We start from the raw sequence: 14,967 nt of genomic DNA, 5'->3' as shown, positions 1-14,967 counted from the left end.
TATTGATTGTAGGAAAGCATAAGAGTGCTTTGAATGCTTGTAAAACGCAGCAAAGTTTAGCCTTCCCTATGAAAGATTGAGGGGTAGCTAAACACATTTTGGGCATGCGCATTAAAGGAGATAGAGGATAACACTTGTTTCTCTCACAAGACAAGTATATTAGCAAAGGACTACTATGAAGGGCATACCTAATGCATCAACTTGTGGATCTTTGATGTATGCTATGGTTGCAACTCGCCTTGACATTGCTCATGTAGGGGGAGTTGTTAGTAGATTCATGTCTAACCTTGGCAAGCCACATTGGGAAGCAGTGAAATGTATCTTCAGATACTTAAAGGTGCACAAGGGAAGTGTATATGCTATGGAAAGGGTACACTAGAGCTACATGGATTTTGTGATTCGGACATTGCAGGAGATCTTGACACTAGGAAATCTACCAGTGGGTATATCTTTACTTTGGCTTGTGGGGCTATCTCTTGGTGTTTAAGACTACAAAAAATTGTGGCACTAAGTACCATAAAGGCTGAATATACTTCAGCCACAAAAGCTTCTAAGGAAGCTATTTGGCTTGGCCGTCTAGTCAAAGATTTTGATCTTTCTTCACGTACTCCATTGCTTGGTTATGATAGCCAAAGTGCAGTATGTCTAGCTAAGAATGCCATGTTCCATGCACATACCAAACACATAGATGTTCGGTACCACTTTATTCGGCAGATCTTGGATGATGGTCTTGTCACTCTGACTAGGATCAAAACCCAAGATAAGCCTGCAAATGCTCTCACTAAGAGTCTTGCAAAGGTTCAACATGAGCATTACATCCGATTAGTGGGAGTTGGTTAGCTTAAAGGCACCACATTTAGGCCTTTAAGTGGGAGGTTGCTGGGTGTAAAGTCCCTTTGTCTTCATGTAAAGCTATACGAACACACCCTTATTTGTACACTACTGCTCCACTTTTGACTTGCACTCCCATTGCGTACTCTTCCCTTCACCCCCTCCCCCCATCTCACCACACAAACAAGCCTCCATCTTTATCAATCTCCCTCTCTTGAGCTCAACTTTCAAGCCACTATCCTTCTCCCTTTTTCTCTCTATCCCTCTCTCTCACTTCCACTTTCAAGTTTCATTCATACATATTACACCCTCTCCCTTTCCCACATCCCTCTCCTCTTTTCTCATTCTTCTCCACAATGCCTAGGCCTCTTCATGATCTATCTTTAAATTGCAAGTTTTATATGTGTAGGCTGATTTTATTTATAATTTTATATGTATTTTTTTAATGAATGTATAAAACAACATATTTTATTCTTAAATTTTTTGTGTACATTCTATACAATACATTTTCACGTACCGAATGTATCGTACTAAATGTACAAAACCACCCTGAGAGGGTCTCCAATGTGCAAATCATGTCTTGAATCATACACCTACAAAGGCACTAAAGGTTATCACACCGTTTGAGGCTTGGCACGACAAGAAACCAAAGGTTGATTACTTTTGAGTGATTGGATGCATAGCTTATGTGCATGTACCAAAGGAGCTTCATTGCTAGCTTGATGACAAGGCCATAAAATGCATTTTTATTGGCTATAGTTTGGAAAGCAAAGGCAATCGCTTGTATGATTCACGCACAAAGAAAGTGTTTGTCAGTAGGGATGTGATCTTTGCTGAAAATGCAGCATTTTCACATGATCAATTTGAGATGCCAATCACCTATGACTTGGGTTTTGTATTTGAAGGCCTTCTACCACTTTATTCGGGGTCCAAGACATGCTGAAAATGGCCGGACAGATTTATTACAGCATGCTGAATCTCTCCCACTTGCCCAAAATCAGCCTCCAGCTGATCTAGTTTCTCCTAGGGCAGTGGATGATGCAGTTGTGCAAGAAAGGGCTGCTATACATAGAACCAAAATAGTCCCAAAATGCCTGTTACACGCTCTTAAATAGAGTCTTGGATACTCCTTTGCCTCAATGTACACATTCCAGTGCTAGAAATGTAGGCAGCGGCACATTTTGTTGATACATGTCATCTTATTGATGATGAGGAAGCATATGCTTTTGCTAGTACTCTTTTGGATGAAAATGAGCCTACACATTTTGAGGATGCATGACAAGATGTGCATTGGGTGCAAGCCATGAGTGATGAGATGTGCTCTATTTAGCAGAATAACACCTAGAGTCTTGTTGACTTGCCTACTGGTAAAAAGGCCATTGGCACACATTGGGTGTACAAGGTGAAAAGGAAGTCTGATGGGTCTATTGACAAATACAAGGCAAGGCTGGTTGTGAAGAGATATGCTTTAAAAAAAAGCATTGACTATGAGGAGACTTTTGCTCCTATATCTAGGATGATCACCATTAGGTGTGTGATTGCTATGGTTGCACAATTCAGTTGGGATGCACATCAATTGGATACAAAGACAACATTTCTTAATGGAGATTTGAAAGAGGATGCATATGTTGCACAACCTCCAAGCTTTGTTGTGCAAGGCCAAGAGCACAAGGTTTGCAAGCTGAATAAAGCTCTGTATGGCTGAAAACAAGGCTCCATGTGCTAGGTACTCCAAGATAGATGAATTTTTTACCACACAAGGGTTCCAAAATATCCCAACTAAACCTAGTCTTTGCATCAAGAAGGAAGTGGGTATTTAATCATCATCATTCTTTATGTAGATGATGTGCTTCTCATTGCATCAAATGAGAGAAAAATTGCAGATTTCAAGGCTGAATTGCATTCTACTTTTGACATGTCATATATGGGGTTGATTCACTACTTTTTGGGGTTTAATTTGCCCAAAATAAGCATGGTATTGCCATGTCTGAGTCACAATATCTTCAAAAGTTTCTAGTAAGGTTTAACATGAAAGATTGTAAACCTATGAGCACACCTATGGAAGAAGGGTCAAAGTTTTCAATGCATGATGATAGTGATTTATCATATGTTGCTATTTATAGTCAGACTTTTGGTTGTCTTCTCTATTTGTGCAACACCCATCCTGACACAATATGCATTATCAATGGTAAGCTAATGGATGCATAGTCCAAGGACACTACATTGGCAAGTTGTCACTAGTTGCAAGGAATGCAATCATATCGTTTGCTATTTTCCAAGGGAAGAGACTTGCAAATGCATGCTTACAATGATTCTGATCAGGTTGGTGATCACAATACAAGGCAGTCTACTAATGGACATTGTTTCTTTCTAGGCCAGTCATGCATTTCTTGACTAAGCAAGAAGCAGCCTACTGTGGCTACCTCATCTTGTGAAGCGGAGTACAAGACAGCTAGTCACAGTTGAATATGTTTGGTTGTGTCGTTTATTGGCTGATCTTCATGTTCATTGGAGGTACCCACTCCTATTCTTCTTGATAGTCAGAGTGCTATTGCAATAGCATAGAATCTAGAGTTTCATGCTCATACAAAATATATTGAGATACATTATTACTATATCAAAGAGAGATCATGTGTAGGGGAGATTAGAATGATCTACATCCCCACAAAGGAGAATGTTGTAGATATTTCACCAAGGCAATATCACGTGAAAAGTTTGAGGAATTTCAAAAATCCTTGAACTCACTACCTTTTGGTGATTGATTCACTCCTTGTATATTATCACATTGGCATTACACGGGGGTGTTAGAATTGGTCAATTATGGGTAATGCCCAATGTAGTTTGTGTGGTGTGGATACTTATTGAAGTGTCAAAGTATAGTGTGCCTAGACTTTAAAAGTAGTGACACTAGACTCTAGAGTTAAATTAACTCTAGTTGAATTAGGGATAGATCTAACTTACTTAAGACGTATTGTACTTTCATTCTATCATTCTTGCACTTGCATCTTTGAGTGTGGAACTCTTGCCCACTCTTGTTCATTGTCTTGTGTTCCTCTCTCTCTTCCTCCGTTTCCAACACAGAGTGGATGAATGGGCTGAATGCAATAGCAGTGCAGGAGAAAAGAACCCCTAAAAATAGGCAATAAAGGTTACAGTTGTCCTACCAGCGACAATATAAAGCAGCAAAAGCGATAAATAGATTGAGTCTAGCCAACTGGACCAATAAAGTGGTCACCTACGTACCTGCCCACAAAAAGTGGTCCTAGAACTGTCTACCCAAAAGTGAAAGTGGTCTTGAAACTTTCTCTCTCTCACTCATAGAGGGAGCCCTTGTTTCCACTTCTCAAAAGGGCAAGAATGGTCAAAATCAAATTCAAATAGGCAAAGTGTCAATACCACAAATAGGCATCGAAACAATGTCATCAACAGTGACGAAATCCTCAAAAGAGTATAGATCCTGCAACAAATCACCTTGTGAAGTCATATGACTAGAAGCTCCACTATCAACCAGTCAAGGCCTCTCAGAAGATGAGACAACCACTAAAGAAGGCTCCTTCAAGTCAACAATATGAAGAAACACTGACTCATGGGTAACCGCTGGAGTAGAGGTATGAAGCTCGGACGTTTTAGCTCCATCCTTCACTCTTGGATTTTAGAAAATTTAACAAGTGGCAACCTTTCCAAATGATTTTTTATATTAATTTTTAGTCTAAATTTAATGAAATTTAACATCATAATTATTTTGGTGTCTAGAAAATAGTTTGACTAGCCAATAATTAAATTGGCCAAGCTACTTTATCTCCCAATTGTCCGTGTGTCATTTTGGACCATTAGATTGGCGTTAAGTACCATTAAATGCTACATCTCTAGTGTCACCAACTGACACCTAGCCAAATAAATGACTTAGGCCAATAATTGGCACTAGATACCACCTAGTATCTGTGTGACATAACTAATTGTAACTTTTACCTTTGAAGTCCGTTGATTCCCTCAGGTCGTGGGCTCATTAATTTGCACTAACCTCAGTTGCATCTCACATTTGCGACATTTACTTAAACATGTGATTAAAATTTAATCCACATGCTAAGTGAGGCTTACAAAAATATAGGTCCTCATGACAATAATCATACTCATTCCATTGCATGAACTCATTAGACCATATAGTGTGCATCGACTCCTTGTGGATGCCCACCAACCTCTCAAACACAATGAAGATGTAGGCAAATTTGGTGGTAGAGGGTTTTAAGAGCTCAAGGTGACTAAATGAGCAAAAGTTGGTAAGGACATTGGGTCTCCCTGTCACAAAATTGATCATACTTATGGCAATGCTGAGAATGCCCTCAACCCATTGAATTTTGCCTATATCCTCAATCAAAAGATCAATACAATGAGAATCACATGGTGTCCATACCATTGCTAGAAACTTCTTCTCTAACATGTTACCCATGGACACACAATTGCTTCAATTATTAGTCACAACTTGCATAACATATTTGGGTTCAATTTGCAAAATGGCATCCCACAAGTGCTGCCATATAAATGCACCCATTATAGTAAGTCTTGGCAAAGAGGCATTGATGCCTTCAGAAACATGGTGCCCTTAACAACATGAGACCATGACATTATACACATTTCTCCTACGGGCGTAATACCATCTATCACACACAAGACAATGCACCCATACTTCTTCCATGCATCTTTCAATGGCTCTAACTGAACCTCGATGCATGCCTTCTCCTTCTTGAGCTCTTGTGTGTGTAGTGCCTTTGAGGATAGGCCCTCCCATTCACATCCAATGCAATTGATGGCTCTTATGGTTCACTTCCATTGCTTTGTTTTAACCACACCGAAGGGGACGGCACACCTAATGAATAATCTCATTAACTCTTGAGTTGTCTAGCTATGGCTTGCTTTTGCATGGCAGCCTATATGCTAGCCCTCTCTAATAAACCTTTAGAAGCACTTCAAACATTAGGTTGAGGCAAAGGAGTCCTTGCTGCACGTTAGTCATAGACTGAAGCTAAAATTGAGACACTTGTAGTAGGGGTTGATGCAACCCTACTTCTCTTTGATGGTCCAACTGCACTTGTCCTACACTCCTGTTGAGTTGTGGCTGAGTCTCGGTCTTGTTCTGCATCAACCATTGGAAGACCAAGCCATTGCCTCCTCCATAGATCAAGACAAAGCTTCACATCTCTTGGAACATTTGCACATGAAGCTATGTCCTTTCTCTGCACATGAGCAAGATGGTCTTTGACCCTAATGACACTCTCTTTTCATCATGCCACAATAAACGCATTTTCATTTTTTAGATCCACCTGACCCCTCATAGGAGTGGAAAAGAGTGACATGGTGCCAACTAGGATCAGGGGCCATGGTAATTTGCTGGCTGCAATCAAATGAGTGACACATAAGCTTAAACTAGTGTGCAAATGGTTGACAACTTGGCTGAAAATTGCAGAAATTCAGGTCTGAAATCTGCAGCAAAACAGGCTGAACGGCACAAAAAAAAGGCACACAAGGCTCAAATTGTGTGCATACGGTTGGCAAGAGAAAAAATTTCATACAATTTGGCTAACAATTGCAGAAATTCAGGTCTGAAATCTGCAGCAAAACAGGTTGAATGCTCACAAACAAATGGCACACAAGGCTGAAATAGTGTGCATATGGCTGGCAAGACAAAAAGTTTCATATAACTTGGCTGAAAATGGCAGAAATTCAGCTCTGAAATCTGCAGGAAAACAGGCTGAATGTTCACAGCTGAAGCTTACCTTTCAAGAAGAGAGCTTTTAGCATTGCCGAGGTGACCACGGGCTGGGGCGCAGAAGTTGGGGGGATTGGGCCAGGTTTATAGCAGTTCGTGCAGGTGCAGCAGGCGAAAACGATCAGGAAGGAGGTGAAATCAGCAGGTGAAAATGAAAACACAGGGAGTATTACCCTACCTGTCCCTAGACTTGCCCAAAAACGGCGCTTCCAGGAAACGGAAACGGCCGTCCCATTTTGGCATGCCCGAAGCGCCATTTCTAGAAACTATAGTAGAGGCTGTGTATTCAGCTTTGCTTCCATTCATTTCAGATCGGTCTTTTGTTTCCTTCATTCTCATTTGGGCTTTCCTCATCTTGGTGTGTTTCTTTCTTGCTAATGTACCATGCACTCACAAGAGGCCTATGAGTTACAATAGAGTTGGTGGTGCATTGGAAACGCCACTGCATTTAGGGTACGTGTTAAGGAAATCAGTGTGCCATTAAATCCTGGTTGCTTACACCTTTGATAGAAAACTCTACACATTAGTTACAATAATATGTTCTGATATATGGAGTGATGTTGCGATTGGGACTTGGGCCTAAGGTGGACACAGATGTCCACTAAAATAGATGTCTATACATTAGTTACAATAATGTTTTCTGATATATGGAGTGATGTTGTGATTGGAACTTGGGCCTAAGGTGGACACAGATGTCCACTAAAACGGGTCCTTATGCTAAGGCTCTCCTTTATCCCTTGTGTATGAGAGATGTTTTGCTAGTTGGTCTTTAATCACTTGCTTCATTGCAAGAATTTAGATGTGAGAGGGTCATGATTACCAATCTCAAACTTTACCGCAATGTAGTTCAAATGTCCTGATTATCAAGAGAACATTCAAAGAAAAATTAAGGAGTAACTAACTTTGAGTGACTTGTTACGTATGTTGAAAGAGGGCATCTATCTACTATTTGTTAAGATGGACCGCCTAGCTAGATGGGTCCGTACGTCTACACTTAGCACGTTGGTGGTCATTATGGTACTCATATGGCCACTGACTTATCACTTATTATATTTAGTTTGTTACACCTACCTAGAGCTGGCAAAGATATAGTGCCAGTCGATTAGTGTAGTCTGTTATGCACCGTTTGACTTAGTAGGTCATTTTCCTTTATATTGTATCTTATCTATACTTTGTGTACATTGTATAGTGTGTGGAAGAAGAATAAGAAATCAGCAAGAAAACGTTTTGGCCTCCATCTCTCTTCTTGTGTTCTCGAGTGAGCTTCCTCTTGTGTATATAGTGTATGTTTGGCGTAGTAGCTCAAGCAAGTCTCCCCACCACACGATTCTTGACATGGTATCAGAGCCGCACCATTGAGAGAGGTTGATTTTGAAGGTTGAAGTGAAGGAGATGCAAGGTTCGAGCAAGCAGGCAACAGATAAGAAGCTCTCCCATTCTTCCACTCTCTCTCTCTTGGATAGTGCTTGTGGAGGCACCGGAAGTAAGGTAGAGTGAAAATCTTAGATTGCTGTGAGATTTGGTGTGCGAGCAGAGTACTGTATATTCTACAGATAAACCCTTTAGGTTGTACCCACAGTTTTTTTGCCATGTGAGGCCGTTTCAAGTCTCATTTTAGAGCCGCAAGGTTGCGAACAATAGTTTCAAGATACACTGTGATTTCAGCTGTATTGACCGAAAGTGGGTGCACTAGCTTACTGTGTTGTATCCTTTTTTGTGATAATGGCAGAGAACAATGGAAATCCCATTGTTGAGAAGGTCGACAAGAACAACTACCCTTCATGGAAGTTCCGTGTAACGAACTTCCTCATTGAAAGGGGCCTTTATGAGTTTGTTTCAGGTGAAGAAAAGGAGCCAGAGTTGGATATTTCTCCGACTGTAGATGAATTAAAAGCATGGAAAGAATGGAATGCAAAAGACAAAAAGATGATGTATTGGCTATCTACAGTCATTGATAATACAATGTTGGGACATATCAGGAATGCAGAAACTTCACATGCAGCTTAGACAATTTTTGAGAAAATGTTTTTAGTAAATATAAAGGCACAGAAGATTCAACTCAAGCAAGAGTTAAATATCTTGAAGAAAGAGAAAATGTATATCAATGAGTATGTTATGAAGGTGAGAAGTATTGCAGATGCTTTAGCAACAATTGATGCAATGTCTAATGATGATGATTTGGTTTCATTCACTTTGAGTAGTCTTAATAATGAGAATGTATGGAAATCATTTATTATTTTAGTATATGTATTGAAGCCATTTCCAGATTTTGATGAGCTGATCTCTCTCATGATTACTGAAGAGATTAATATGCAGGGTGACTCATCTGAAAAAAATGGTGAATAGGTCCAAGCATTTTACTCAAGTTCAGGAAGAGGACGTGGTAGATCCTCTTTGAGAGGCCGTGGTATGGGACGTGCTGGCGATAATCAACAAAACAGGTTCAATCAACAATTTGGTGAAATGCAGGTTTCAGGAGACCAAGGAAACTTTAGAGGTAGGGAGAGCTCTAAAGGAAGAGGTGGATGACAGAATAGAGGTTCTAAAAATTGTGCTATTATTTGCCATTATTGTGGCAAGACAGGTCATATTGCAACCCATTGTTATGCTAAGAAGGATGATATTTGCAGTGGTAAATTGCAGCAAGGAGACTATGTATCGTCTTTACGACAAAATGAAGACAAAAATGAGTGTGTTTGTTATGCGGCATATGATGAATGCAGTTACAAGAAAGGGGATACATGATGATGTATGGTATGTCGATTCAAGTCCATCTAATCATATGACCAGCCATGTTGAATGGTTTGGGACTTAAAAAATCCAGGTTATGTGCAGATGGATGATGATTCATGCCACCCAATTTCACACATTGAAAAGGTTCCCTTGTCTTTGTATGATGGCCAAACAAAGTTTGACAGATGTATTACATGTGCTATCAATCACAAAGAATCTAGTGTCTGTTGGCCAAATAGTAGAGCAAGGGTTCCAAGTTCGATTCAATGCAAAATGTTGTTTTGTAGAAGATTTTAATGATAAGTGCAGGTTGGTCGCAAAAAGAAGTAGAGTTGGCTACATGTTTACTTTAGGTATTGAAATTTTTGCAATGGATACTGTTATGTATGCTAAAGGAAAAGGAGTGGTTGCAGATATTGAAATATGGTACAAACGTATTGGACATGCAAATGTGCAAAGACTGAAATTAATGCAATCCAAAGGATTGGTTATAGGGTTGCCTTCTCTTAGAGTTGCAAAATTTCATAAAGTTTGTGAAGCATGCCAGTTTGGCAAGCATGCGAGATATCCCTTCTTGTATGATGGAGAAGTGAGCAGAAATATACTTGATTTAGTGTATACAGATGTTTGGGGGCCTACACAGAATGCATCTCTTGGTATCAACAAATACTTTGTCACATTTATTGATGACTATTGAAGGAAGCTATGGATACATTTCATGAAGGAAAAGAGTAATGTATTTCAGCACTTTAAATCTTTCAGGGCAGCTGTTGAAACAGAAACATGCTTGAAAGTGAAGTGCTTGAGATCAGATGGAGAGGGAGAATACCTCTCTAATGAGTTTAGTGGCTTCTTGAGGATTCATGGGATAAAGAGACAATTTACTTGTTGCAGGTATACCCCACAGCAAAATGGGGTTGTAGAAAGAAAAAATAGGTATATTACAGAAGTTGCACGGGCATTAATGGCTAAAAAGAAAATGCCAAAACATTTTTGGTTTGAAGCTATTTATACTGCTGTGTGTATTATGAACAGAACCCCCAGAGTTGGAGTTCATGGGATGACTCACGAAGAATGCTTTACTAGCAAGAAGTCCGATGTATCACACTTGAAGGTATTTAGCTGCGTTGCATATGTTCATGTGCCAGATGAGCTACAGAAGAAGTTTGATCCAAAGGTTGAAAAACGTATTTTTATTGGATACTCTTTAGAGCAGAAAGGGTATCGTTGTTATAACCTTGTCATAGGTGAGTTCAGAGTGAGCAGGGACGTTATTTTTTATGAGATGAGCAGTTGGTATGCACTTGTTGGTGATGTATTAGATTATGATAATGATCATGATAACTATGTGCAAAAAGAAAAGCAAGAATCACGGAGTCTTAGTGAACCATAAACATCATCTGATACTACATCTACAGTGAGTCCTTGGTCTAGAAGACTAAGGAGTAGCTCCATATCTTCAGGTATATCTATAAGTGTTACAAGCAAAGACAAATGAAAGAAGAAGGTATTGGATGGTAATGATGCATCTACTAATCATTTGGGATTTGATGGAGATTCTAGTGGTTCAGAGAGTTTGGATGATGAGCTTGGTATTCCTTAAGTCAAGGCACTAGGTGTACAAAGAGCTCATTGTAATGTAAAGGCTTCATTGAGTGATCCAGTTGTACGCAAGTCTAGCAGGGTCAGATACCCTGTTAAAAGATTTGGCTTTGAAGGTTGTGCAGCTCACCATTATGCTTATATGGTTAAACTAGTTGAGGATGTTGAGCCCGCTAGTTTTGAGGATGTTGTTGGTTATGCTCATTGGGATGCAGCAATGGATGAGAAGATGGTTGCATTAGAAGCCAATAAGACTTGGGATTTGGTATCCTTGCCTAAGGGTAAGAAAGCTATTGGCTGTAAGTGGGTTTACAAAGTCAAGCATAATGCAGATGATTCAGTTAGCAGGTATAAGGCTATGCTCAAACATATAGCATAGATTATGAAGAGATATTTAGTCCAGTTGCTAGGATGGTAACTGTTAGATGTGTGATTGCTTGGTAGCAGCCAAAGGTTGAAGTTTGCAGCCAATGGATGTTAAGAATGCCTTCTTGCATGGTGAATTGTAAGAAGTGATATAGAGCAATCAGCAGGTTATGAGAATTTAGAGCATTCCACATATGTGTGCAAGTTAAAGAAGACGCTCTATGGGCTGAAGCAAGCACCTAGAGCATGGTCTGACAAGATTGGAGAGTATCTTGTCAATATTGGATTTTGTATTTCCGATGCTGATTACTCACTTTATATGAGAAGGGGAGATGCAGGTTTGGTCATCATAGTCATTTATGTGGATGACTTGATTATTACAAGTGGCAGTGACAATGGGATTGTTGAAGTTAAGGACTTCTTGAAGAGGGTTGACATGAAGGATTTGGGTGAGGTGAGATACTTTCTTGGTATTGAGGTGATCAGATGTGATGATGGTATATGGCTATCTCAAAGGCAGTATGGCTTGGATATGTTATCTAAGTATGGTATGACAGCATGTAAGCCTCTTTCAGTACCATTGGAGGAAAATGTGAAGTTGAGTGTTGACGTTGGTGATGAGATAGAAGACCCTACTATGTTCAGGAGGATAGTAGGGAGTTTGATTTACATGACTATCACAAGACCAGACTTGAGCTATGTTGTTGGCCTTGTAAGTTAGTTTATGCAGATGCCTAGAATGCCTTATTTGGATGCAACTAGACCTATATTGAGGTATGTAAAGTCCATTTTACATTATGGGCTTTTTTATGAGGCAAGTAAGGATGTACAAGTCTTTGGATACACGGATGCAGATTGGGCTGGTAGCATGTTAGACAGAAGATCTACTAGTGGATTCATGTTTTCCCTTGGTAGTGCAGCTGTTACATGGAGCAGTAAAAAGCAACCTACAGTTGCTTTATTAAGTACGGAGGCTGAGTATAGAGGTGCTGCTATGGCAGCATGTGAAGTGGTATGGTTGCAAAAGTTATTAGGTGATTTGGATGTGCAGGGAGATGGTCCAGTTGTCATTCATTGTGACAACATGAGCAGCATACAGTTAGCTAGGAATCCAATGTTCCATGCTAGGACAAAACACATTGAGGTGCACTACCACTTTGTGAGAGATAATGTACTTGCAGGAGATATTGACTTGGTATATGTCAGCACACAAGGTCAGATAGCTGACATTTTCACAAAGGCATTGGGTGTAGAGAAGCTTCGAAAGTTCCAAAGCTTACTTGGAGTTGTAGAGATAGAGTTGAGCTTGAGGAGGAGTGTTGAGATGGCAAGCTCAACACGTGCGGACATTGATGATTGACCGCCTAGCTAGATGGGTCTGCACGTCTACACTTAGCATATTGGTGGTCATTATGATACTCACATGGGCATTGACTTATCACTTATTATATTTAGTTTGTGACACCTACCTAGAGCTGGCAAAGATATAGCACCAGTCGATTAGTGTAGTTTGTCTTGCACTTTTGACTTAGTAGGCCATTTTCCTTTATGTTGTATCTTATCTATACTTTGTGTACATTGTATAGTGTGTGGAAGAAGAAGAAGAAGAAATCAGCAAGAAAACATTTTGGTCTCCATCTCTCTTCTTGTGTTCTTGAGTGAGCTTCCTCTTGTGTATACAATGTGTGTTTGGTGTAACAACTTAAGCAAGTCCTCCCACCACACGATTCTTGACACTATTATCACAAGCATAACATTTGACAATTTTAGGACAATGTGCATGTTGAAACAGTAGACTCACCCAATTTTGTAGGCAACCTTTAACTTTTTAACATGTGTGCCCTTTGATTGAGCTAATTTAAGCATATTCTTTCTAGAAAGTTGTGACGGAGTATAATCAGCTTCTCTTAAAGTAATTGCTGTCTATGTAGGCTAAAGTCTTGGTTGATCTGTTATGGAATTTCAGGTGGAGTATTTGAAGGGTTTTGGTTTGGATGACAACACTTTAGGGGAAATCCTAGCCAGCAAACCACAGTTGATTGCTTGCAGTATTAAAGATCAATGGAAGCCTCTTGTCAGATTTTTTTATTATCTTGGGGTGGATGGTTATGGTCTAAGAAAAATCATCACTGTCCAACCATCAGTATTTTGCCTCAATTTAGCTGAAAATATTGCACCTAAGGTACAACACTTGCCTTTTAGTGTTCTTTTCTCTTATAATGTCCTCTAAGCTGATAAACTTTCTTTTCCCAAAAAATGGACAGATTCGTTTCCTACGTGATGTAGGTGTCTATGAGGAGGCTCTTGGTGATATCATTGTCAAGTTTCCACCATTTTTGAGCTACAGCCTTGACAAGAAAATTAAACCTTTGGTAAGACACAATATATTTTGTTGTGACACACCGCCCAACACAACAACCCCCATTTTTGAGCTACAGCCTTGACAAGAAAATTAAACCTTTGGTAAGACACAAGATATTTTGTTGAAAACCCAAAAATAAGAAGAAGAAGAAAGAAAGAAATATTAACATCTACAAAATGGAAATTTGGCCTATGAGACAAAACCAAAGTACATATTTGTTTGATGTCATCTCATCACGGAAGTGAAAAACATGCGTCCTAGTATTAAGGCTAATATTGAAAGATCTCTAAGTCTAAGAACTGTATGTACAAGATATGTAGATACTACAGTTGCCTCTTTGAATCTCAAAGTTATCATAGGATCCCAGCCATAATGTGATTCAGGGCCTGTTTGCTGATCTGTGGAGGGGTGAGTCTCTTGTGTCTCGCAATGATCAGCTCTGATTTGACTATGATATAGGCCCCTCAGTCTTGTGGACCATGTGCTTGAGGTTCTTCTGCTTGGCAAAGTGCAATGGCCATGTTTAGTGTGACTTTGCAGCATGGAGTAGGTGCAGTTTGGTGGGATGACTTTGTGTTTGCTGAACTAGTATCGTGTGTAGAATATGGTCTATGGAAGAAATGTAATCACTACTCTCTACTTGGGTCCCTTTGAGTGAGCTGGTTTCTTGTCTCATAGTAGTACTATGCAGGATCTTTGGAGCTCTACGAGGAAAATCTCTAGATATCTCTGTTCCTTGTACTCCACCTCACGGAATAGATAATGGTACCTTCCTCGATGCCATAGTAGTTTGTACATCTGCATATTTAGTGCTCCCCCATCTCGAGTCCTTGGCTGTAGAGCTGACATATCTTGTCCTTTGCTTGAATATTTGTGTATTTGCTCGTCTCTGTCCTTAGTTGGTGGGAGGAGGTGTAAATTGTTCAATAGCAGCCCACATACCATGGGCATGGAGTGTTCTGTGGTTGGCCAATAAACCCATCCTCATAGAGATGTAGGAAGTGGCTCTAGTAAATCCCATTAGCGTGGATGCGGCCCCTCGTGCTTTGCTTGATTGGATGTCTTCCCACATTCATGATAAGTTTATGTATTGGAAATTTTAGGTCAAGTCTCTATATGTATGATTGAAAGTTGCACAAATGATCATGATAAGTATGATTTCCTATTTCTTGCCTTTGCTTCCTTGGACACAAAATGCATTGCAAGAATTGATGCAGCCCATCTTTTATTTGTGGAAAAAGGAAGGAATTTATTTAGGTAAGGTATGGGTCTCTTGGTAACATGTTACTATGGCAAAATGTTTGGGTGG

At 39.8% G+C, this 14,967-nt stretch overlaps 1 protein-coding gene across 2 annotated transcripts in view; it reads left to right on the top strand.

Moving 5' to 3' along the window:
* The window catches only part of LOC148014672 (transcription termination factor MTERF2, chloroplastic-like), a 112,774-nt gene that overhangs the window by 77,975 nt on the left and 19,832 nt on the right, over positions 1 to 14,967 (top strand). The window contains exons 3-4 of one of the 2 annotated variants that reach the window (XM_087667022.1): positions 13,263 to 13,478; positions 13,561 to 13,668. The exons of the other annotated variant lie outside the window; for it this stretch is intronic. Coding sequence (XP_087523148.1) covers positions 13,263 to 13,478; positions 13,561 to 13,668 — 324 coding nt within the window. The remainder of the gene's footprint in view (positions 1 to 13,262; positions 13,479 to 13,560; positions 13,669 to 14,967) is intronic. 2 annotated transcript variants of the gene reach the window in all.

The sequence above is a fragment of the Lygodium microphyllum genome, chromosome 25, assembly GCF_053477565.2.
Source record: "Lygodium microphyllum isolate KBCC chromosome 25, Lygodium_microphyllum_v1.1.10, whole genome shotgun sequence".
Classification (NCBI taxonomy): domain Eukaryota; kingdom Viridiplantae; phylum Streptophyta; class Polypodiopsida; order Schizaeales; family Lygodiaceae; genus Lygodium; species Lygodium microphyllum.
This window is presented reverse-complemented; position numbering and strand designations above follow the sequence as displayed.